Here is a 26,873-nt window from a genome sequence, read left to right as displayed (position 1 = left end):
GCTCGCTTCCTGTTTCCAGAGGAAAAAATAAAAGCAGGAAATGTATTCGTCAACGATTGGCCTGACCCCTGTCTGCTGCCGCAGCTGAGCATTCTGGGAGTTCTGCAGAAGAGGTTTTAAAGCGAACACACCAGATGTTTTTAAGACAAATTTTCATTTGATAAAGTTTTATTTGAAGTGAGAGCAGCACGAGTGTGTCAGTCCAACAGGTGAGAGGTGTCTGAACAAAATAATGCTGATGTTTCAAATATTAAATACTTATTCTAGATTTTGATCACGAAAAGACGAAAGAAGTCTGTTGGTCCGTCTCAGTACTGTCTGACTTCCTGTCTGAGGGCCGATTGAAGACTTAAACCTTTAAAATCATCACAAACATAGTTTCATGTTTAAAATAGACGTGTGAGCAGATATTCTGGTCCGAGTGCATACAATAAATACATAAAGTTAAGTTAGGAATGGAGAAATATAAATCTGTTGTTTTCTACAGTTAGAGCTGCCACTGATAATTATTTTTCATTATCTATTAATCAATTAATCGTTCAATTTTCTGAAACAGTGTCCACAAAAACATGTCCCCTTCTCCGTCATGTTCAGCTGCTAATTCTTACATTTGAGAACCTGGAAACATGAAAACTAACCTGAGCGGACTGATTGTTTCAGTCTGTCTTCCTTACAGTCCAAACAAAAGCTCTGACTTCCTGACTGTGGCTGAGGACGTTAATCTTTAGAAACACCTCACAAATACTTTTTTAAGTCAGTCATTTCCTTAAGCAGCTGCTCACTGTAGTTTCTCATCACACAAACAGGAGGAAGTAGGACGTTTGTTGGGGACTTTCAGCAGCAGATTAATCCACATGTGGAGGGTTTGTGGCAGCAGAAACAGTGTGAAATTACTCAAAATTACATTTTCACTGTAAAAATAAAACCAAATATAATCTTCTTCTTCTTCTTCCCTTTTTTCTGTCACCATCTCTTCCTCCCCGTCCTCCTCTTCTTTGCTCCTCCTGGACATCCATCTCCACTGGACACTTACTCCTTCTCCTCCTCCTCTCTCCCTCGTCTCACCCCTCTGCTCCTCCTCGTAATCTTCTTCTCTTCTATTTCCTGTTTATAATCCTTTTTTCTTCCTAACCTGTTCTCCTCCTGCACTTCTCCCCCCCCCCCCCCCCCCCTAATCCTGTCATACCTCTCCTTCTGCTGCTACCCTTCCTCCTCCTCCTCCTCCTCCTCCTCCTCCTCCTCCTGCTGTCCGGAGGAGAAGTGTGGAGCAGATTACGTCCATAGAAGCAGAAAAGAGGAACAAGTATGTCGGACAAAAGCGAACGTCCAAACACTGAGAGCCCCGCGGGAGCTTCTATTCAGGCTGTGAAGAGCCCCGGGTCACCCCCCCTCCTCCCTCGCCTCCCTCTTCTCCCCCCTCTTCCACCTCCTCACAGACAGCTTGACCTCTGCCTCTCTCTGTCTGGACCCCCTCCTCCCCCTCCTCCCCCTCCTCCTCCTCCTCCTCCCCCTCCTCCTCCTCCTCCTCCTCCTCCTCCTCCGTCTCTCTCCCGGCAGTGCTGTTGTTTCTACACTGTGTACTGATGCATTGTGGGCCAGCGGAGGGGTTTCTCTGGGTTTTGTAACATGAGGAAATGTTTTCAGGGAACCCCGACACCCCCTCTGACACACACACACACACACACCTCCACTCTCCACTTTAATCTCCATAAGAAAGCTTCTTTCTGCAGCAGCCTGATTCTGCTGTCGGAGTTAAAAGATGATCATAATTATGTAATAAAAGCACATTGTGTCAGAATTTAGGGATCATAGGGAGGAGGAGGAGGAGGAGGAGGAGGAGGAGGGGGAGGAGGAGGAGGAGGAGGAGGAGGAGGAGGAGGAGGAGGGGGTCCTGGTCATGGGAGGTACACGTGCCCAAAATTTATCACCACAAGGAGTCAGGAGAGAAAAAGGAACTGACATAAAGTTCAGAAAGAAAAGAAAAATAACTAAATATGTTAAATTAAGTGAACGACTGGACTCAGTTGTTGGAACAAACCTGAAGATCGTAGAAACCTTCACACCAGCACAGAGTCTGTGTTAGTTAACCTCGTCACGGTTTTTAGGAAACTTTCTGTATTTATTTTCATTCGTAGTGTTTGAAACCATCATGTGACACAGTGTAATACATGTAGGTGTGTGTGTGTGTGTGTGTGTGTGTGTGTGTGTGTGTGTGTGTGTGTGTGTGTGTGTGTGTGTGTGTGTGTTAGACAGCTGTGTAACGAGGCCGTGATCCTCGTCCATGTGTTCAGGTCGTAGTTTGGTTTGTTTTATGAAAACATCGTCAGTTAAACTGTGACGTTTGTAGAGCTGCAATGATTCAGTGACTCATTGATTAGTCGTCAGTCAGGGCTGTCATGATGTCATCAGATCAGATTTTCACGACCAAACAAACAAATTCACGATAACGATATTTTCGTGATATCTATAGAAATTTGACAAAACCAAAAGCTTGCAATCAAATCTCTCTTTAACTGTGTTTACTGTGTGTTTGGTCTTTTTTTAGCAAATAAATTAACCTCAGAAAACAAGTGCAGCTGGAGACAGTGTGTAACCACAACTACACTCAGTTACAGTGAAAAGACAACAAGATGAACTCATAAACAAAAGCTGCACAAGGGCCAAAATCTTCGCTGTTTTATTAACACATCCATATTTCATTTTTTAATATCTTGATATCACAATGCCTCTATCATCAACAATTCAATCAATCTCCAAATATTTTGACAATTAATTCATCAGTTTCTGCTGCTTTACATCAGAGCTGAAATCATAACTGGACTCATTTTTTTAGTCAGTGAAAAGAAAACGAATCAACGTCTGGTTTAATAAAAGTTCTTCATCAAAAATGTCAGAGATCTGTTGCCGACTCCAGTGAGATGATTTTGTTTTCATTCATGATAATCTGAATCTCTGAATGTTTGAGAAACAACACGACATTTAAAGACATGAACCATTCACCATTTTATAGACAAAACCATCAATCAATCAATCAATAAAGAAACTGAGTTTTAGAGACTTTATTTGACGTTTTTACTTTACAAACAGCTCATCATGTCAGACAAACGTCCAAAAGTCAAAAGTTTATGATAAAAACAATCAGCTGATCGTCACATGAGAAACAAATCATTTCATACTGACTCAATAATGAGAGAAGTGATTGATTATCAGAGTGCTCATTGATTAATATTCACATCGTCTCTCAATCAACAAGTCATTTCACACCCAGACACAAAGACGAACACCAGCCTCAGTCTGAGTGTGTGTGTGTGTGTGTGTGTGTGTGTGTGTGTGTGTGTGTGTGTGTGTGTGCCGCTCAGTGACCCGTTCAGCAGGGCATATGTTGGTTGGCGGCGTGCACGTGGAGTCGTGCACGAGCATATTGTACAGAGAGAGAGAGGTGGAGCGAGGTAGACGACAGTGAGGGTTGGTAACCATCTGTGTGTGTGTGGCGATGTGCCAGAGCCTTTACCCACAAACCACCTGGTCACAGCGCCTGGATCAGAGTGTGTGTGTGTGTGTGTGTGTGTGTGTGTGTGTGTGTGTGTGTGTGTGTGTGTCTGCTGCCAGCAGCTTTGTTTGATGTGTGTGTGTGTGTGTGTGTGTGTGTGTGTGTGTGTGTGTGTGTGTGTGTGTGTGTTGACTCACCCTGCACACTGTAAAAAGTGAGCTCTGCTGATGTTGAGTGACATCACGACTCAGTTTGATGATTTTAAAGAATTAAAGTCCGACCGAACTTTCAACAAACTTCTCAGCTCAGCTTCAGATTTCATCTCCTCAACAGTTTTTAAAGTGAACTGTTTATAGACACGATTATTGATTATTTGGATCCTGAATTTTGTAGTTACCCTGGCAACAACTCCTCCTGAGGTCCATTCAGTCATTAATGTAAAAACAGGATTTTGTTGAGGTGAAGCTCGTGTTGAACTGTTCTGTCAGGACAGGATTCATCTGCTGATTATTGTCTCTGTGATTTCACTGATTGTTTGGTGAAAATGGTGATCTGATGAATCGTTTCGGTTGTATTAATATAAACTGTTGGGTCGCAGCGGTCTCTCAATCAGAACATGAGACGTGAGAAGGAAGGGCTCATGGGAGTTGTGGTTTTATTCACGTTACATTTAGTTTCGATTGCCGACTTCCTTCTTCTCTCTCTGGCGTCACGTGAGGTCGCTAACAGGTTTCTGGTGAGTTATAGCGAAGAAACACTGATAATTTGAATACAGTGACACATTTGTCTGGTTTGAATGTTGTTGGAAACATTAGTTTAAGAACACACCTCAACAACATGTAGAACCGAGGTGGAGTTGTTTCCAGACATTTTAAAGCAGAAATCTTTTATATTATTATTATTATATTATTGTTACTTTATTTAAAAACATCATATTTTACAAACTGTAAAAATCTTAATTTGTTAAGTTACTAGTAACTAAAGCTGTCTGATAGTGGAGCACACGTGGCCTCTCAGGTTTGAGGCACAAATGAAAAATGGTTTGATTGTCTTCAGTTTGAAGAATATCTGCATGGAAAAAACAAACGTGCAAATACTTTAAACTTGGAAACACACTTCCTGAAGGAAACACAGGTAAACATAAATACATAATAGAAAATGTATCAGCTCAGACTCAGAGTTCAACGTGAGATCAGGCAGATAAAATCCTAACGATCCACGATCGCCTCTGCCGTCTCCACCGAGCTAAAACTTTCACCACGATGTTTCCAAACCAGCTGCTGATGCTGTAACGTGATGCTGTCTCCATGGTAACCACTGTACCTTTAAGACAAAACTGTTGAAGAGAAAAGTGAACGAGTGAGAGACGGACAGACTTCACTCTCTCTCCACGTCTTCTTCTGTGACTGGGGCCCCTACGATCACCGTGGCAACCCTGAGACTGGCATCGAGGCTGGCATGAAGCCCCCCCACCCCCCCCACTCAGTGTGTGTGTGTGTGTGTGTGTGTGTGTGTGTGTGTGTGTGTGTGTGTGTGTGTGTGTGTGTGAGTGAGTGAGTGAGTGAAAGAAATACTCGTCCTCTGTACTTTCTGCTCTCTCTCTCTTTCTGCTGCAGTCTGGGTAATCCATACAGTTGAGGGATGGACAAACTGTACACACACACACACACACACACACACACACACTGTGATTAATGGCACTAGAGTCTATAGCAGATTATGGTGAAATCACTACAGATAAAGTACTGCAGTGTGTGTGTGTGTGTGAGTGTGTGTGTGTGTGTGTGTGTGTGCGTGTGTGTGCGTGTTTTATCTGAGCCAGACATCCGTTCCTGCTCGGCCAGAGAGAGAAAAGGGGGAGAGGGAGAAAGGGGAGGAACACGGGGGAGAGAGAAAACGGTGATAAAGTTTCCAAAACACTGAAACCGGCCAATCAGACAGAGAGTTTCTTCTTCGTCCTTCCCTCCATCCTCATCATCATCATCTACCTCTCTCTTCACTCGTTTACTCTCCTCCTCTTCCTCCTTTCTCTCTCCTGAAATATGTGTCTGTCAGGACTGAAATCTGATTGGACAGTGGTGACTCAGGACTTGACTCTTATTGGACGGTCGTCAGCTGAGAGTGTTTTTTGATTGGATGTGATTGTGGGTTTTTTTGTGCTGGAACATGAGATTTGAAAGCCGTCAATCTCAGCAGCTCTCTGAATAATCAATAATTTATCAGTATTGATCAGCCTGCAGAGGAGGAAGGAGGGCAGGAAGGAAGGAGGAGATAGAGGAGGGAAGGAAGGAGAGAAAAAGGGGAGAAATGATGGAGGAAAGAATAAACACAAAGACCAAGGAAGGAAGATAAAGGAAGGGATGTACTGTAGGAAGGAGAGGAAGCAAGGGACTAAGGGAGGAAAGAAAGGTAATGAAGAAGGACATGAGTGAGGAAGGGGGAGAGGAAGGATGGATCAAAAAGAGACTGAGGAGGGAGAATGTAAAGGAAGAAAGGAAGGGATGGTGAAATAGGAAGTAAGGAACGATGTAAGCATTGGTGTAAGGAAGAGGAAGTGGAAGAGGAAGGAAGGAAGGAAGAGAGAAAGAGAAGGGAACAAGAGAGGATGAAGAGACAGGAAGTGAGGAAGGAAAGAAGAAAGAGGAAACTGAAATAAGGATTACAATAAAAGGGAAACTTATCTTCTTCAGTCTGTGATATTGACTCCAACACACACACACACACACACACACACACACACACACACACACAGAGGGAGGAATCGTGTGTGTGTGTGTGTGTGTGTGTGTGTGTGTGTGTGTGTGTACTATCATCCATTAGAGAGCTATAATTATGGTAAGTGAGGCAGAGCTCCGATCAATACAGCAATTCATCAATCTGACCCCGCCCACTGAAAAACACACACAATTTCAATTTGACCAAAGTCAGGATGTAACCACTGACCACACACACACACACACACACACACACACACACACTGTTACTGTATTTTATTCTTAACAAATGAGTTTAATTTTAATTTTAAAATCAATAAACCATCAGCTCATAAACTCAGATGTTAAAGTCGTATTAAAACACGTTTGGCAGCAGTAACGAGCAGGTGTGACGTCAGCCGGGCTCTAAAACGCTGATGTAGCTGCAAGGCATTGTGGGAATCTTACATGAAAAGGAAGTAGTTTGTATTTTTAATTTAAGTTTGGTATTTAGTGTTTGTCAGTTCTTCTCTTTAGTGACTTCAGTCTTCTTCTCCACCTGTCTGTTCACCACAAAACCTTTAAATGGAGTCCTGACTAACTGAAGCAGAGTGACAGGTCTGACTGCAGCGAGCAGCTCTGGTTTGACTCCAGAGTCATCAGAGAAGGTTTGAGAGTTACTGAGCAGTATCAAATATTAAATGTACTTAAGTACAAGTAAATGATAAACACATACATGTATGTATATGCTGTATACTCTGTGTCGGCTGGTGGCCTGCCTGAATTTCTGATTATTAGAATCTGCGCCGTTAAATATGCACTATTTAGGTTCTGATACAGCAAACAATCTGCAAAGTAACCAGTAACTAAAGTTATCAAATATAGGGGAGTAAAAAGTACAATATTTGCCTCCAAACTGTCGAGGAGTGGAAGTATAAAGGAGCAGAAAATGAAAATAGTCAAGTAAAGGACGATACCTCTGAACTGTGCCTAAGTACAATACTTGTCCTGAGTAAATGTAGTTAGTTACATTCCATCACTGGCTGTAATCTGTCTGACTCGAGTCTCTCTACATGACATCACGTGGCGTCAGGCAACAGTAAATGTTTAGCGTCAGATTTTCTTCCTGCTGATAAAAACTATGAATTCTCCTGATTTGTTCCTGAATAACGAAACGTCTCATTACAGCAAACAAACAGCCGTAAAATACATCAGACAGAAGTTAAATGAGTCCAGATATAAGTTACCTTTTCCAAGGAGCTGATAAACTGTTGACGCGTTAATTGTCGTATATTTTTATAAACATTATGATAGCAAACAGCTTGTCTCCATCTTTCATCAGAGTGGAGCGTCTTTAACATTTGGGATCTTTGAAGAGAGAAATAAAAGACAAATCAATGCCCCCTTTGAAAGTGTGTGCTGCCATTTCATCCTGTTAGCCGCTCTGCCCGATGATAATCACCAGCCGGAGGTCAGAGGTCAAACACATTTATATTTATACACCAGTTCACTGGCTGGTTTCCAGTTCAAATCACCGGAGGATCTGCAGGCTGATTAGCTGCACATTTGAACGGATTTGGAAGGTTCCTGGAAGGTTTGTGGAGGGTTTTGGAGTGCCTGTTGTGTGTGTGTGTGTGTGTGTGTGTGTGTGTGTGTGTGTGTGTGTGTGTGTGTGTGTGTGTGTGTGGTGGATGCCTGGTAATGGCACTGGCCCTCTTTTGTTCTGGCAGAAGGTGGCGAATGGCAGCCGCTCAAAGAAAACAGACAGAAGCTTCAAAATGGTTGCCAACGCTTTAAGATGGCTGCCAGGCTGGAGAGAGAGAGAGAGGGCAACCACACACACACATGCACACACACACACACACACAGACACAAGGGCCGGGGCATGGGGCGAGTGTTAGTGTGTGTGACAGAAAATGTTTAAAAGTGTGTTTGTGATCCAAAATGTGAAGAAATCTGTGTGTTTGTGTGTGTGTCTGTGTTTATGTGTGAGTGTCTGTGTTGAGTGTGTTTGTGTGTTGCAGTTGGCAGCAGCTCCTTGGCAGCGGCGGCTGGTTGGGCGTCCAACAATGGAGACGGCTAACGGGATTCTCTCTCTCTTTCTTTCTCTCTTTTTTAAACACTGTCGGAGGGGAGAGAGACATAAACTACAAACAGAGAAAAGGGGAGAGAGAGAGCTTGGCCGTCTTTTTAAAATGGCAGCGTGTTGGCAGCGACGTCTCGCCGACACAAAGCCTCGTCTGCCTCGTCCTTTTTATTTTATAATTAATGGAACAAAAATAAAACAATGAGACGCACACACATCGAGTGTTTGGCCGAGTTTGTTCAATCCGTCCTGAACGCCGTGTGTGTGTTGAATTTTGGTTTTCATGGACTCGAGGTGTGTGTTGGGTCGTGTGGCGAATATTAAGGGGCTTCCACAAAATGGCGGCTGGTGGGCGGCGTCAAAATGGAGGCCAGGGGAGTCGAGGCGCTCTGAAGAAATTCAGAAATGATTTGAAGATGAAGAGAAAGAATCTGTGTGTCTGTTTCTGATGTAATTCTACAGAAAAGAAAACTTGGCTTTTATTTTGGCGAGGTGCATCAGGGGCGAAAAGAAGTGTGTCATGTTCTGTGTGTGTGTGTGTGTGTGTGTGTGTGTGTGTGTGTGTGTGTGTGTGTGTGTTTGGCTCGTGGACCTGGTGCTGCAGCCGTGCCAGGGTTCAAGATGCCAAGTCGGGGTCTTGATCCTCCAGCGCTGCCTGGAAACACAAAACAAACGCACCTCCTCCTCCTGCTGCCTCTGACTGAGAGAAACATCATCGGCCTTATTTTTATATTTTATATTTTATTTGTTTTGTGTGTTTAATAATATTATTAATATTTTTATCAGCGTTTACACACTGTGTGTGTGTGTGTGTGTGTGTGTGTGTGTGTGTGGGCAGCAGAGAATAATTATATTTGTAGGACAAATTATTAATAATATAACATTTTGTAGCTCTACATGATTCATCATCTTGTTAATTATCAGCAATATATTCATTAAACTAATTTGTGTAGGGAGACATCTAACTATTATTTTCACTGTTGATTATTTTCTCTATTAATCGATTAGTTGTTTGGTCTATAAAATGTCGATCAGTGTCCAAGATGACGTCCTCAAACCTCCTGTTTTGTCCACGACCCAAAGATACTGAGTCAGATGTTTCAGGTCAGGAGTGAGGAAACCAGAAAATATTTAGGATGCTGACTTTAACCATCAGTGAAAATAGTTGTTGATTAATTTAATAGTTGACAACTCATCAATTAATCATTCCAGCTCAGAATCTGTGTGTATTATCTATTAGTATCTTTCTGTTATAACTTTGTCCCTGCAGTGTCACAGTGTCACACAACAACCAATGTTGTGTAACGTCAGAATACTGAACACATTATTACACAATGTGAAGCATCTACAGAATATTTGTGTTCTGTCAGTAGTGACTGGACTGATTCAGACAAAATAATGTGAAATAAAATGAACAGATCCTGAAGCTAAAATAAATAATTACAGACAAAAATTGTGTTTGAAAGATCAGATTGACGTTGTCACACACACGACTGAACACTTCTCATCTTATTACTGAGATATTGAAACAGCATTTCAAATAAATAGAAGAGAAATATTGAAGTTCTGAAAGATTATATATTTTAATTGTCAGCGCATAAATGAAAAACGTCTTTCAGGATAATAGAAGGATGAATTTAAATCCAGTTTTATGCACGTGCAGCACTTTTTCATTTAATTTAATTTCATCTTAATTTTTTAAATTGTTGTAGCAGCCGGAGGTTTCAGTGTGTGTTAAGTTTAATTTTAAATAACTGTGTATTATAACAGCCGGTTCACAGCTGATCATCATTACAAACTCAGTGTTTTGTTTCTTCCTGTAAACAAAATCTTAAACAGCATCATAAAACATTAATAACTCAGATTTATATATAAAGAGCTGTCAGTCATCATCCTGCAGGCCTCCAGCGGACGATGTTGGCTCACATGTGAATCCCTCAGTGTGTGTGTGTGTGTGTGTGTGTGTGTGTGTGTGTGTGTGTGTGTGTGTGTGCATACAGTTAATTTATTCTGTGTGTGAGGCGGACGCAGCTGATTTGTGGCCTTTATAAAAATGAATTCAAACGTCTCCTCATTTCATTAAAAGCTAAATCAGAGCGGATCGATACCGAGGCCGAGGGTGTGTTTGTTTTTTTTCACTGCTCGGACCAGGCGGGCGGGAAACGTCCATGTCTTCACTTCTGATCAAACAGCTCTGACAAACCCTTCCAGTAAAAAACATCTCGCCCGCTCACACAAAGTTTGAAATGTGTTTGAAGCTCTGCTGCAGCTCATAGCCTCTCTCTCTCTCTCTCTCTCTCTCTCTCTGTATGCTCAGCATGTCTCTCGCCCCAGTCAACGGTCAACCTCTCTCAGCCAAACATACAGAGAAAAAAGAGAAAAGATCTTGGCTGCCAAAGCGCTTCACTGTTTCTGTTTTTGTTGTTGTCTTTGTGTCTGTCGCTCTGCCAAGAGACGACAACACAATCCCAGTCCAACTCGCCCAGAGAGAGAGAGAGAGAGAGAGGTTAGCTCTGTGTACATTTAGAAATAGAAATCTGAGATATGAAAATAGTAAAGTGAGACGAGTGACCAGGTCTTATTTTGTGGGACACAGTCACTGAGACAAAGTCCTGTAGTCGGTCCAAAGTATTCGAGTGCATCACAGGACGGTCGTCTTCATGAGTTCTGTGTCCCTGCAGTCGCGTCCACGCTCAGCGACTCTGCACGTCATTGTTTAAGTCCTGTTTTACTCATCGATGCCATTCACTGTGGTTAAAAGTCCCCAAAAGTAGAACTTGAGTAAAAGTAAAGATATGCTGTTAAAATATTACTTTGGTAAAAGTATTTGAGTAAAAGTCGAGTAATAGGAAATAATAAATATAACGACATTTTTGTGATTATTGGAATCAGTGTTTTTTTTTATTGATCGTCAGCAACATGAATTAATTTACAAATGTGCTACTTCAGCAAGTAACTAGTAACTAAAGTTATCAAATAAATGTAGTGGAGTAAAACGTTTAATATTTATATATAGAGTTCCAAAATAGAAATACTCAAGTAGAGTACAAGTACCTCAAAACTGAACCTACTTAAAAACAGTACTTGAGTTATAATCCATCTCTGGTTTGTTCTTTATGTTACTCAGCAGTTTATAAACAATTCATCAGTAATTATGATCCAATAATATATATTATTCTGAAATGAGCCATTGTGCATAGTAAGTACTTTTACTCAGTGTCTGAGTTGCATTGTGGGTAACGTAGGCTCCAAATACAAACAAATGATCACAATGGAAGCAGCAGAGTATTCACCTGTTTTATTACCCACAATGCAACTTAGCGACTGAGTGACGTCACTGGAGGTAGTTTGTCAGATCACTGTCCAACACCTGTGAACACACTTTAATGTGGAAAACTGGTGAAGTCACCCTTTAAATCTCAGGCTCTCCCCTGTACCACAGTATTTTTACACTGCTGGTCTGAGTACTTGTTCTTCCACCTCTGCTGTAGCTGCTGTCACTGAACGTAACCCAGAGTTTCTCTGGACGGTTTAATCTCCACACACTCGTCTGTCCGTGAACAAATGAACAACATGTCTGCAGCGCCGTCGCCCCTCCTCTCTTACAAACTGCTCTCAGATGGTCTGGAGCCGAGCAGCAAGACGTCTCCTCGTGTTGGAAACAAGATGTGTCGTACAGTTTCAGAAGGACGGGGAAACAGAAGAAGAAGAAGAGCCGGGGTCAAAGGTCACAGAGAGAGAGAGAGAGGTAGAGAGACACAGAGAGTGAACTAAGTGACTCTAGAGCAGAGCTCCACCACTCCTCTCTCTCTCTCTCTCTCTCTCTCTCTCTCTCTTGTCTGCCTTTCTGGGAATCGCCCCGTAGCTCGCCCCTCCCTCTCTCTCTAGAGAGAGAGAGAGAGCAGGGCTGGGCGAGCGACCTCCGGGGCCACAGAGTTTGACTTTCCCACAGAGAGCGAGAGAGAGAGCCCTCTGCCCTCTCTCTCTCTCTCCCTCTCTCTCTCCTCTTGGTCTCATTGTTTTCTTCTTTCTAAGTACTCTAGTGTGTGTGTGTGTGTGTGTGTGTGTGTGTGTGTGTGTGTGTGTGTGTACTGTACAAGTCACATGGGAGATGACAGCAGAGGTAGAACGAGAGCCGAACGAATGCAGAGAGGAAAGTGTTCATGTTGGATTGGTTCAGATTGGTGTGTGTGTGTGTGTGTGTGTGTGTGTGTGTGTGTGTGTGTGTGTGTGTGTGTGTGTGTGTGTGTGTGTGTGTGTGTGTGTGTGTGTGTGTGTGTTTGCGTGTGTGTGTGTGTGTGTGTGTGTGTGTGTGTGTGTGTGTGTGTGTGTGTGTTTGCGTGTGTGTGTGTGTGTGTGTGTGTGTGTGTGTGTGTGTCTCGATGAAGCACTGGAGAGGAAGGGGAGAGAAAGTAAAGGAGGGAAAAGACAAACACGGAGGGAAAGACTCAGTCGACAACACTTGTTGCAGCTTTTATTTTGAAGTCTGAGAGAGAGAAAAACATCTTTGAAAGTAAAGCACGCTCTTATGTTGAAGGTTTTTACTTAGTGCAGAGAGGAAGAGGAGAAAGAAAGAGAGGGAGAGGGACAGGAAACAGAACAAGAACGAGAAGCTCTGTCCACAACACCTTGAAAAATAAAAGCATGGTTTGCCATGGTGTTTAAAAAAAGAGCTTTTATTTTGAAGCCATGAGGGACAGAGGGAAAGACTAAAAAATAAAAAAATAAATGGGATCTGATGGACATTAAGATGGAGGGAGAAAAGACAGAGTGATAGAAATAAGGAGAAGAGAAGATGGAGTGACACCCTTAAAAATAGAAGCATGGATGGCGACAACTTTTGTATTTCTAAACAGAGACTTTTATTTTGAAGCCTGTGATGGAGAGAGGTTATGAAAAGACGAGAAAAAGAAACAAAAAGATGACAGGAAGTGAGAAGGGAAAGCTCTCCATCTAAAACACTTTTCAAAATAAAAAAAAAAGACCGCAGCAACTTTTTAAGCCGAGGCTTTCATTCTGAAGCCTGTGGCCGAGTGTTTCCTCCCAGTTGGTGTGGACTGGTTTCACTGGGTTGGTGCTCCATCATCTCAGTGGGCTTTTATTTTGCTATCTGTTTTTGGAGCCTCACCCCTCCCTCCCCCTCCTCCCCCTCGGTGGGGGGGGGATCAGACGGTCCGGTCTGCTCCCACGCCTCATTAGCATATTTAATTAACCTGGACGGGGGGGTGACGGCTGAATGAGGGGATGTGGGGGTGATGATGGGGTAGGGGGGCAGTGTGTGAAAGTGCCCTCCAACACACACCCATCAGCCCCCCCCCCCGTCACCCCCCCTCCCTCCTCTGGTTGCCGTGGTTTCAGCCTGATGCTCTTTGTTTTAAGCTGCTGAAGCAAACAGACACAGTGAACAGCATGCAAAACAAGGCTGATAAATGCTGCACTTTGTCTCAGAGTGTGTGTGTGTGTGTGTGTGTGTGTGTGTGTGTGTGTGTGTGTGTGTGTGTGTGTGTGTGTGTGTGTGAAGCGGGTGGGGGGGGCTATCACTGCAAAAAGTTAGAGATTTTAGAAATTGATTTGAACAATTAAACCTTTTGAGTCTAACATGTGATTATCCAACATTAACGATGTGAACTCATCCAAAATGTACATTTTACCAGTTTGACCAGTTGATCTATGAATAAGACAAATAGTGTGGAGAGTTTATATGAACTCCAGCTCAGATTAATCAATGAAAGATCAACTTTACCTCTGATCTGGATATTTTGGCTGACGTCTTGTCAGTGAACCTGCAGGTGAACTCGTTTCACTGCATCGTGTTGATTCAGTGTCTTCAGTAAGTCGTCAAAGGGGGAATTGAAACTACATAAAGTTTATTCAAAGGCTGTTTCCCTTCTCATATGAACTTTATAGTTTACAGAGGAGCTTTTTTTGGAGTTTAAAGTTATGAGAAAGAGTAAAATGTACAAAAAGAGGAGGCAAATATGTCCAGTAAGAATTGTGAAAGCATCAGTCACTAATAAATACAATACAAATTAAGTTTATATAAGTCTTACAGTAAAAACAGTAAATCGACTTTAGCCTGGTTCTTCCAGAGGTTTTACAAAGACCTGGTCCTGGTCCTGGTCCTGGTCCTGGTCCTGGTCCTGGTCCTGGTCCTGAACTGTAAAAACTGATTTAATTTTCCAGAAATATCAAAATAAAATCATTGTAGACACTGAAACACGTCACTTTTTTCAGTGTTGAAAGAGCTTTTTGCCGCCTTTTTTTACCCAATTGGTATTCTAACACACACACACACACTCACGCACACTCACACACACACACTCACACACACTCACACATACACACACACATAGACTCACACACACACACTCATGCATTGCATCGCATGCTTTAACCCTGGTTAAAGTTGTTGTATTGTAACCAAACATACATCATCTGTCGTGTTGTGTAACCTGTGTGACGCTGACACGGTTCAGCTCAGGACTGCAGTTTTTTACGGCTGCACTTCCATCAGATAGAAATGTTTGACACATCTGCTGCATCAGTTTAGACTTAATAATTCCCAGAACTGTTTCTGTCTGTAGAATCTGTTGGATCAACACGCGGCTTCACTTAATAATTACTTTTAATCATAATTAAAAAGTTTCTCTTTGTTGGACGTTCTAATAAAACCCGACCTGACCTGACTCCATCCGTCTCAGTCCAGTCCTGAGTCATGGCCCCCGCGCCCGGCTCCAGGGGGATGATGGGTAATATTTCTTCCCCTGCCCTCCCCGACCATTTTATCTGCAGCGCGGCCGATCGATGCTCCTGAAGACGTTAAATCATTTGCAGGAGTGGAGCTGCATCAGAGCAGAGAGCATGCTGGGAAAACAGAGGCAGACACAGAGAGAGAGACGGGCTGCAGAGAGTTTAATCTCAGACATGTCCCATGATCCTCTTTGGTGGTGGTGATGAGAAGAGTGACATCAGACTTCTGGAGCTCGTCCATGTTGTCCTCCATGTTGATGCTGCGGACCGACAGATTGTCCTCTTGCATCTGAAACATGAGGACAAGCTGAAGCACTGTGGATCGTAATGAGATACATTTACTCTGTTACATGTACTTGAGTAACTTTGAGTATCTTTAATGCCACATACTTTTACTTGAGTAGATTTTTTGTAAGTTAAAATCATTACTTTTATCTGTTACATTGGGATACTTTCATCACGCAACTTTTATTTATTATTTTATGCATCCATCATGTTGAATATCGCACACAGACGTGTCTGAGGGAGATAAGGGAGGTCACCACGGGTCTGACCTGAGACGTCACGACAGCCGGCTAGAAGGCGGGGCCGGCGCAAGCGGTGTTGTGTTGTCTGCTTTCAACAAGGTTTATTTTATATTCAGTCTCGTTGACTCTGTGGCTCTGCTGTCGTACTCAGGTGTTGTACTCTGCTGTCGTACTCAGGTGTTGTACTCTGCTGTCGAACTCAGGTGTTGTACTCTGCTGTCGTACTCAGGTGTTGTACTCTGCTGTCGTACTCAGGTGTTGTACTCTGCTGTCGAACTCAGGTGTTGTACTCTGCTGTCGTACTCAGGTGTTGTACTCTGCTGTCGTACTCAGGTGTTGTACTCTGCTGTCGTACTCAGGTGTTGTACTCAGGTGTTGTACTTGTACTCAGTGAAGAATGTGAGGACTTGTGTCACTGATCATGTGCAGACGTGTGAATGAGTCAGTCAGTCTGCTGAGTGTGTGTGAGGCCATGCAGGTGAAACCCAGGTCCTGTGGTATTGAGATCAATACAGACTCTTCTACACACACACACACACACACACACACAGTGTAGTAGCAGTGTGTTATCTCTGGGATCCACCCAGGTTTATCTCCTCAAAATATCCAAATCAGGAAGAATTGTCCATATTTGAATGTTTGGACTCTTCTGTATGAAGTTGTGTAAACATCCTGACATTATTCTGACCTTTAGTTCAGAACACAGTTCACTTTAAGGAAAGTGGAAAAGAAACAGAGGAACACAAAATAAGAATAGACAGTAAACCAACCGTCCAGTCAGGAGAGAGATCCACTGCTTTAACTCACCTTTGTGAGTGAGTGAGTGTGTGTGTGTGTTTGTGTGTGTATTCAACATGTTATTTATCATATAGTATATTTGTTGTTGTTGTTGTTGTTGTTGTTGTTGTTGACTCGTCCCCATCATGTTTATCTATTTTTCCTCACAGAAACCGGCCAATCAGAAAGCCCCAACCAGGCCAGCGAATCAGATATCAAGGAGCAGCCAGAGAACGGTGAGACCTCTTCACACACACACACACACACACACACACACACACACACACACACACACACACCTATACATGTTGTATTGTACACACACACACACACACTCAGGGTGACCTGTATTTGACCCTGGTGGTCAGACGGAGCGAGGCTGTGGTTTTATCACACACACACACACACACTCACACACACACTCACACTCACACACACTCACACACACACTCACACACACACACACACACACACACACACACACACACACACACACACACATTCCACAGTGGAGGTTGTTTGTCTGGATCAGGGAAGTGTGTGTGACAGATTTTTAAGTGTGTGTGTGTTGATGGATGACAGAGTGCGCAAAGCAGCGTACCGTACGAGTGTGTTTGTGTGTGTGTATGTGTGTGTGTGTGTGTGTGTGTGTGTGTGTGTGGGTGTAGAGGATATCCTCTCAGGTTTTATCTGTGTGTGTGTGTGTGTGTGTGTGTGTGTGTGGTGTGTGTGTGTATGTGTGGTTGTGTGTGTGTATGTGTGGTTGTGTGTGTGTGTGTGTGTTAGACCTTGACCCTGGGGTTCAGCTACGTGCTGGTAGACACACACACACACACACACACACACACAGAAATGCTCCCAGCTGCTTGTGATTATCCTCGTTGGGACACAGAAGCTTCTCTTCTGTTGTGTACTTCCTCTCTGTGTTACTGCTGCTGAAGATACGACACCACAGTTGTCTGATGCAGCTCAATGAGTATTTATACTTCTGCTGATACTGCTGGTACTACTGCTGGTACTGCTGCTGGTACTGCAGCTGCTGGTATTAACACTACTGACACTAATGCTTCCTCAACTTCTACGACTTCAATGGCAGAGTCGCCGCCATTTTAACATTTTCCACTTTTCACTCTTTTGCTCAGATCCTTTACCCACATACGTATGTAGCATAATGTTTTCAGGCACATGACCTACATCTGTCTGCTATCACTAACCACTCAACAGAGAAAACAAGTGGTAATGAACTCCAGTGAAAGTCTGTCCGATGTTACAAATGAACCACATGAGTCTTGATTGTAACGTGGGCTGCGGTTGTAACACGGCTCAAAAAAAACGACATCAAACAAAAAGCTTTCACAGCAAATCAACAATATTTCAGTCAGTCAGCTGTTTCTACATTGATTTCATGCAAACGGTGTGATCAGATAATTATAAAACATAATGATGTCATTAAAACTCACAGGAAAGTTGTTGGAAAGTACATTCATTAAACCTACTGTACATATTTAGTGTATCTGATTGCTGAAAGTTGTAAAGATATTATAAAACTGTTATCTGATTTCAAAAGGTTTATCGGCCGATGTATCGATATCGAAACTTCATACTTCCTAATCGGAGTGTCAGTCGGGCGCTAGACGCTACAACCATTACTATTACTACAACTACTGGTACTGCAGCCAATAGTGTGATAATGTGATCAATATAATCATTGATATGTCATGATGAAACCGTCTCTTTCTCTGTGTCTCTCTCTCAGGTCATCTGGGTTTTCAGGACAGCTTCGTGACGCCCGGCGTCTTCACGGTGGCCGAGCTAGTACGAGTCTCACAGAGTAAGTTCTCTCTCTCTCTCTCTCTCTGATAGAGCGAGGTAGAGCAGTGATTGGATTGCAGATCTGTCATCGATAGAGGATCTAATGTAATTCCTCCAGAACAAACCAGACTCAGCTTAATGAACACACGCACGCACACACACACACACACACACACACACACACAGAAAAGAAACACACTGAAGTGAGTGTGTTGTGGAGAGTACAGAACACAAATGTCCAACTTAATGATTCTCAAATCAAATTCATGTTAACAGAAAAAATAGCTGTTAGCATTAATTCATCTCACACAGACCAAACGTCAGTACAGAACCTGAACACACTCTACAGATACACTATATATAGAATTAAAAATGTTTTTTTTTTTTTTTTTTTTTTTAAAAACTATGTTTCAAAATGCTAGTTGAAGCTCCTTGATCAACTCTGTGAATCCATTTTTAAGTTATGTGCCTTTTTACAATAGGTAACTCCCAATGCCACGCCCATTCTGACCACAAACACACACTTCAGCCTCTGAGGGTAAAAACTGTGGTGTCCAAAGGGTGGAGACTTCAGCAGACTGACAGTCTGACAGAGCAACAGAGCGAGCTGAGCTGTTTGCATGTAGTAAGAAATGGATGTAAGGATGTAAAATATTGTGAAATGACATGAATTCAGCTCTCAGTTCTGTCTAAAGTCACGTACAACAGGTGCGTTCACGCCATCTTGTAGCAAATGCTAGATATCGTCCAAAGCTGGGATTTTTTCCTTTGTTCAGCACCACAGAAGAAGAGTAGTAGAGTAGAGGGTGAGGGTGGCAGGTGACTATAAATGTCATAAATTATCCAAATATTAGAAGTTACTTTTATAAATATAATAATACTGGTTGACTTGCTCACAGCACTTTGTGATGCTGGATTTGATAAGTGTGATACAAATAAGCTTCTTCTTTTTCTTCTTCTACTTCTTCTTCGTCTACTCATTGTGATTATTATTATTATTATTATTATAATGGTTATTATTATTATTCTTTTATCAGTTGACACCAACAGAGAAACTTATGATTATAGTTTGTACTGGATAATATCACAAAGTTATAGTTCATGCTGTAAAATCACACTTGTAACATTAATATTCAACATTGATTATCTGTGACATCATCTGTCAGCTGTGACATCATCAGCTACAGCCAATGAGCAGTCTCTCTCTGAACTCGTTTAATGATGAGGAAATATCAGAGGTGGGAGGGGCGATCAAGAGACCGCAGAGTGGAAGAGAGAGAGTGAAGAGAGGGATGAGATGGACGGGCGAAAGACAGAAAGGACGAGAGAGAGAGAGAGAGAGAGAGAGAACGAGGGACGAACGTGACCTTTAAAAAGTGCCGACGTGCAGGAGAGAGAGAGAGAGAGAGTGACAGAGAGCGCAGTGGGATCTATATGAGTCTGTCGATCGCCCACCGCTAACAATAGGAGATGTAAAGTGCCTGTCAGCACACACAGAGACCCCTGATCAAAGAGCCATCGATCACACACACACACACACACACACACCCCTGCTTGATCAGATGCACGCCACTGCGCATGCAAACGCTATCACACATAGTCACTTAATCACACACACACACACTCCATCCTGCCATAGGTGTCTGTTTGTGAGTGTGTGTGTGTGTTGCAGGTGTCGTGGGCGCCAGGCAGACCCAGACAGGGCACCAGGAACACACACACACACACACACACACACACACACACACCCTCAGGAGGTCTCTGATTGGTCCAAACTAACTGCAGTTCAGTTATTCTCTCTCCACTCTCTTTAATATATACAGTTAGCTTTAGATTTAAAAATCTACTGGGAGCTGCAGGTTTTCAACAGTGCACAGAGCTCTCAGTGCTGTAGGGGACTTTGTATCTCCTGCAGTATCTGGACCTGATATTAACATCCTGAGTGATCCATTAACCCGTCCATCGCTGGGACAAACAGACTCCGTGTTTCTACACAAAGACAGAAAGAAGTTCATGTAGAACATTTGCTGAATTTACAAGAAGGAACAAATAAGTCAGAATCAGTCAGAGACAGAGTTTCACACAGTTTATAAAGTGTCTCCAACTCAACAACTCACTAAACTGACACATTTGTTAAGGGAGTCTGGGGACTTTCTCCACGGGGACAAAGAAGTAGCCTATACTGGTTACTGTTTAGTGTATTTGTAAAATGTTAGCATCAATAAAATGTTTCTTCTTTCATAAATTGAGTGTAAATGGTGAAATCAGTGTAAACAGTGTGTTCAAACAGCTGCTAAATGTTGGCAGGTCAGACTTTAGCACTTTAGACACAGAAGCAGACAGGCTGGTGCAGCCATGCTGCCACAAACTGACACTTTTTACAAGGAAACAAACAACTTACTGTTTTCATTTAATGCTGAATTTACAAGAAGGAGACAATGATTCAGAATCTGTCGAAGCCGTTTCACAAAGTTTGTTCAGTTTCTCCTCATGAAACAACTCTTAAAATCACTACATTTGTTAATGGAGTCTGGTGATGTTGTGGTTACTGGCTCTGTAGTTTTCTAGAGTTTATATATTTAATGTTTCCACTGAGAAAAGAAACTGTGGCTGTGCAGAGCTGAGCAGGTTTATTGTTGGTGCAACACACACACACACATACACACTCACACTATATGGTATATTCATATACTCACGCATAGACACATTCGGGCCGACACAAATGTATTCACAGATGCACACACCCTTTCTCTATTCTGTGTGTGTGTGTGTGTGTGTGTGTGTGTGTGTGTGTGTGTGTGTGTGTGTGTGTGTGTGTGTGTGTATTGTGTTGGTCAGCAGATTTGCAGCGATGCGGCTCTGGAAGAATCACTTATAGATTAGAGTGCAGGAGAGTCCATGGTGTGTGTGTGTGTGTGTGTGTGTGTGTGTGTGTGTGTGTGTGTGTGTGTGTGTGTGTGTGTGTGTGTGTGTGTGTGACCTGCTAGCTATTCTAGGTTGTAAAAAGCTTCTGTACCTGCATTGTGTGTGCATGTATTCACTGTAAAATTGCTAATAAAATAAGATTAATTAGAATTAATGATAAATGAAGACAATAAAAAATGTGTCTGTAAACACACTCAGACACTCAGCCAATAGAATGAGCCGATCATTTATTCATAAATCAGGTGTATTTAGGGTTGTGGCTGGTGATGAGGGAGTAAAGTTTGATGTGGATCTGAATATAAATCTGGATTTAAATATGTTTTATTTGATATTAGATTCGGCTTGATTGAATTAAAGTGGACTGTTGGGCCTTGGCGGAGGTATGTGCTCTACTGAGTGCCATTCTAGTGTTTCAGGTATTTCAATCTGGACCAAAGTGGTGGACCGAAAAAACTGACACCCCCCCAAAAAAATTATTTCTGAGCGACAAAGTTGAAATAGTTCTGACGGCCACAACTTAAACCTGCAGAGACTGAAGGAAGGAGACGATTTAAAGAAATCTTTCAAATGTGAAATAACTTTAGAAACAGCGACTCCTCAAATGTTCCACACTGTGTGTGTGTGTGTGTGTGTGTGTGTGTGTGTGTGTGTGTGTGTGTGTGTGTGTGTGTGTGAACTTGTACTGAATTAATACTGTACGTGTGTGTGTGAGGCACCTGCACACATGTTACACATGTTGGTGTTTGTGTGTTTGCAGGAGAGAGAGTGATCTTGTTTAATAGAGTGAATGGACACACACACACACACACACTCAGGGGTCTGCAGGGGTGACTGAAGCCTATAGCTTACCAGAAGATGAGAAGTGGTCGGGGGTGGGGGGGGTGGCGAGGGTGAGGGGGGTATTGAACAGAGCACGCACACACACACGTACACACACACACAGCGGGTGACCTTGGCGTTGTGCAGCCATTACACAATTCACTGGCAGGCCAATCGAATCTCTCTCTGTCGATCAATATCCTATTAAAGCAGCACACAAAGAGAGAGAGAGAGGGGCGAGAGGGGTGAGAGGAGGGGGGAGAGAGAGAGTATAGGTTAGTGTAGCAGCCGTGTATTAAATGTAATTGGTCAGTTCAGTATATTTCTGCAGACTGGATTCTGACTTCTCCTCCTCAATCATCCCTCGTTCTCTCTCTCACTCTGTCCTGAAGCTCTCTGACTCTTTTTACTCGTATCCCCTCGACTTCCTCTTCAGACCTCCTTCTTACCTTCTGTAAGTCTGCGTTAGTGCAGCACATGTGCACAGTTCTTGGTGTGTGTGATGAATGCATGTGGAGGACAAACTCACACTCCTTCTGTGGAAAGTTTATCTGAAGATATCACGATGGTTCAGCCGTGAACAAGTCTGACGCGCCGATCATCAGGATAAATCACAGCATTGGTTGAAATCACTCTGGTTATCACGGTCACAGTAATAACCACCAGAGCTCTGCACTGTTAGTCTTTTTATCCTACTTTTGGCAACATTACTGCCCGTGAGTTTCTGTAACTGCCCCTTTAAGGCAGCTTAACTTTACATGTACTTTACAGTATAATTCCATTACTGCCACTCAGTTTTACGATATATTAACTGTAAAGTCATTTTGATGTAATGAATGAAATGATTTTCCTTTTTCATTAAAATATTTACACTGCTGGAGAAAATGTCGCACATGACAAATGTAGAAAGTGACACAATGTGAGCGGATTAAAACATTTCTTCACTGCTGGAATACGTCAGTCAGTCACTGTAAAATACATGAACCATCATAAACAATACCCAGAATGCAATGCATATTACAGTAGTGAACTGCAACATGCATTACCTGCTCCACCTCCTGAGCCCCAGACTACCCCGAGCGTCATTTTCTGCAGTACATATATAGAACATATACTGTACATATAGAAAACATACTGTACACATAGAACACATACTGTATATATATAGAACACATACTGTATATATATAGAACACATACTGTATATATAGAACACATACTGTATATATAGAACACATACTGTATATATAGAACACATACTGTACATATAGAACACATACTGTACATATAGAACACATACTGTACATATAGAACACATACTGTGTATATATATATATAGAACACATACTGTGTATATAGAACACATACTGTATATATAGAACACATACTGTATATATAGAACACATACTGTGTATATATATATATAGAACACATACTGTGTATATAGAACACATACTGTGTATATATATATATAGAACACATACTGTGTATATAGAACACATACTGTATATATAGAACACATACTGTATATATAGAACACATACTGTACATATAGAACACATACTATATATATAGAACACATACTGTACATATAGAACACATACTGTATATATAGAACACATACTGTATATATATAGAACACATACTGTATATATATAGAAAACATACTGTACATATAGAACACATACTGTATATATAGAACACATACTGTATATATAGAACACATACTGTATATATATAGAACACATACTGTATATATATAGAACACATACTGTGTATATATATATATAGAACACATACTGTGTATATAGAACACATACTGTATATATATAGAACACATACTGTATATATAGAACACATACTGTACATATAGAACACATACTGTATATATAGAACACATACTGTGTATATATATATATAGAACACATACTGTGTATATAGAACACATACTGTATATATAGAACACATACTGTATATATATAGAACACATACTGTATATATATAGAAAACATACTGTACATATAGAACACATACTGTATATATATAGAAAACATACTGTACATATAGAACACATACTGTATATATAGAACACATACTGTATATATAGAACACATACTGTACATATAGAACACATACTGTATATATAGAACACATACTGTACATATAGAACACATACTGTATATATATAGAACACATACTGTATATATAGAACACATACTGTATATATATAGAACACATACTGTATATATATAGAACACATACTGTATATATAGAACACATACTGTATATATATAGAACACATACTGTACATATAGAACACATACTGTATATATAGAACACATACTGTATATATAGAACACATACTGTACATATATAGAACACATACTGTACATATAGAACACATACTGTATATATAGAACACATACTGTACATATAGAACACATACTGTACATATATAGAACACATACTGTACATATAGAACACATACTGTATATATATAGAACACATACTGTACATATAGAACACATACTGTATATATAGAACACATACTGTATATATATATATAAGACATACTGTATATATAGAACACATACTGTATATATAGAACACATACTGTATATATATATAGAACACATACTGTATATATATATATAAGACATACTGTATATATATAGAACACATACTGTACATATAGAACACATACTGTATATATAGAACACATACTGTGTATATATATATATAGAACACATACTGTACATATAGAAAACATGCTGTATATCTATGTATATATATATATATGACATACTGTATATATATATAGAAAACATGCTGTACATATAGAACACATGTTGTATATCTATGTATATATATATATGACATACTGTATATACATGAGCTGTATGTTGTGTCTGCACAGACTGACTGAGAGCTGCAGGACTCTCTGAGACACTTTGATGTTTATAGACACTTGTAACAAGCTCAATCTGTTCACACACACACACTCACACACACACACACTCACTCGCTCACACACACACTGATGCGTGACTGGAGTGCCAGGGGCGCACCTTGGCACTGACACAATTTTCATGTACACACACACACAAACACACACACTTACACTTTTCCTCCCAGTGTGTCAGGAGAGCTGATATTAGACGTAAGGATTTGGGGATTAAGTTGATATGATGGCATAACACTCCCACTACACACACACACACACACACACACACACGCACACACACACACGCACACACATTCAGAGACACTGAGACACACACAGACGCACACATCTACAGAGAACACACACACAAACAGATAAGAAGGCAGATGACCCACTTGGCACCCTCCAGTACCTTCTTCTGGAGGCATTCCCACCCGACACACACACACACACACACACACACACGCACACACACACACACACACAGCTATGCAGGGATGAAAAGATGAATAAAGCTGGAGGCCTGCATGGTTCAAACTCATCCATCCCTCCTTCCTCCTGCCCTCTGTCGCCCCTGGCAACACACACACACATGCACACATGCACACACACAAACAGCTGGTGGTGTGCCAACACCATATGGGCACCACAGCACAAATGGCACAAAGATGTGTGGCAGTTTTAATAATAATCACAATAATAATGATAATAAAACTGTTACAACTGAATATCTGGATAATAAAACATTAAAGTCAAAGATAAAATGATTGTTCATCGTTCCTCAGAGGGAACATCAGGTGTTAGACAGTACAAAGTCCAAACAATGAGGATGGAAATTAGAACCTATAGAACAAAAGTCAAAATGTTTCCAGACATTAAGAACAGCAGTTTAAGAGAGGAAGTTCAAAATGAATAAAATAACATATCATAGAAACATCAGTGATTTAAATGATAATATCAGAATTATACAGTTAATGACCTAAAAACATCATGAAGACAGAAAAGATGAAAACAAGCTTCAGTCAAACAGACAGAAATCAACCTGCAGGTCTCAGACACAGAAGGAGAAATGTAAAGAGTTGGATCATTTATTGGCAGAAAATGAACAAGTTCAGTTAATAAATATCTGAGACTAACAGTTCAAAGTCCTGTTAGCGCCCCCTACAGGCTGCAGTGATCACTACAGCCACAATATGACATTAGTTGTTCCCAGGACGCCTTCAGGCTACAGAAACAACAGTCAAAGGGTGTAATAGACCCGCCGATCCACTAGAGGACAGTGTGAGAGCGGCGGTTGTTTGCTTTGGGGGCGATAACGAGAAAAGGACAAACAGAGTATAAAGAGTAAGAAATTCCAAGTTGAGGCTGGGGTTGGTCAGGTGGTTCATTTATTGGACCAACTAGTTTTGGTGCCTTTATTTTGTAAGTGTAACCAGACGTTGGACCGCAGAAGAGACCGTGTTGTGTTGGGGAGGCCGGATGCCACAGTGACACAGTGGACCAGCCGGGCTATGGCATGGCTTGGAGTGACACTGGGTTGGTCTGTGTTGGCGTACAGGTGCATGGAAGACACTTTGGGCAAAAGCATCAAATGAATATAATGTATGAATAAATATATGCTCCAGGAGGCCAGTTGGACTAAAAGATCTACGAGTTTGAATATTTATCAGGCTGACGGCTGCAATTTGCATCAAAACTCACTCCATCTCTGAGCCAAGTCTGAACTCCCAGACATGATTCACATATTTTTACATTCAGTGCAATCTACACTTCCTGAGGATATCATGATATCTGGTCTGTTGTGAATACGCGTCCATAAATCAGCTGAGAAATCACAGAACTGCAGAACTCCCCTGAGAATCTTCCTGTTTTTAGGTGTTTTTTAGTCTCAGAGTGATCCAGTGATAGTTGTCTGTACATCCATGAGCACACTGCTAACAGGAGCAGCTAACAGCTCGTTCAGCACAGTTTGAATGGAGCCTGAACTGACTGTTGTTGAGATATTAAAATATGCAGACGTACAATAAATGATGAAACACAGCTTCACTTGC

The 26,873-nt window shown here is 41.6% G+C and overlaps 1 protein-coding gene across 3 annotated transcripts in view; it reads left to right on the top strand.

The window, feature by feature from the left end:
• Positions 1-26,873, top strand: part of nfia (nuclear factor I/A) — a 127,137-nt gene that overhangs the window by 71,161 nt on the left and 29,103 nt on the right. For all 3 annotated transcript variants that reach the window (XM_073475861.1, XM_073475862.1, XM_073475860.1), the window contains 2 exons: positions 16,494-16,559; positions 18,080-18,154. In XM_073475861.1, coding sequence (XP_073331962.1) covers positions 16,494-16,559; positions 18,080-18,154 — 141 coding nt within the window. The remainder of the gene's footprint in view (positions 1-16,493; positions 16,560-18,079; positions 18,155-26,873) is intronic.

The sequence above is a fragment of the Pagrus major genome, chromosome 11, assembly GCF_040436345.1.
Source record: "Pagrus major chromosome 11, Pma_NU_1.0".
Classification (NCBI taxonomy): domain Eukaryota; kingdom Metazoa; phylum Chordata; class Actinopteri; order Spariformes; family Sparidae; genus Pagrus; species Pagrus major.
This window is presented reverse-complemented; position numbering and strand designations above follow the sequence as displayed.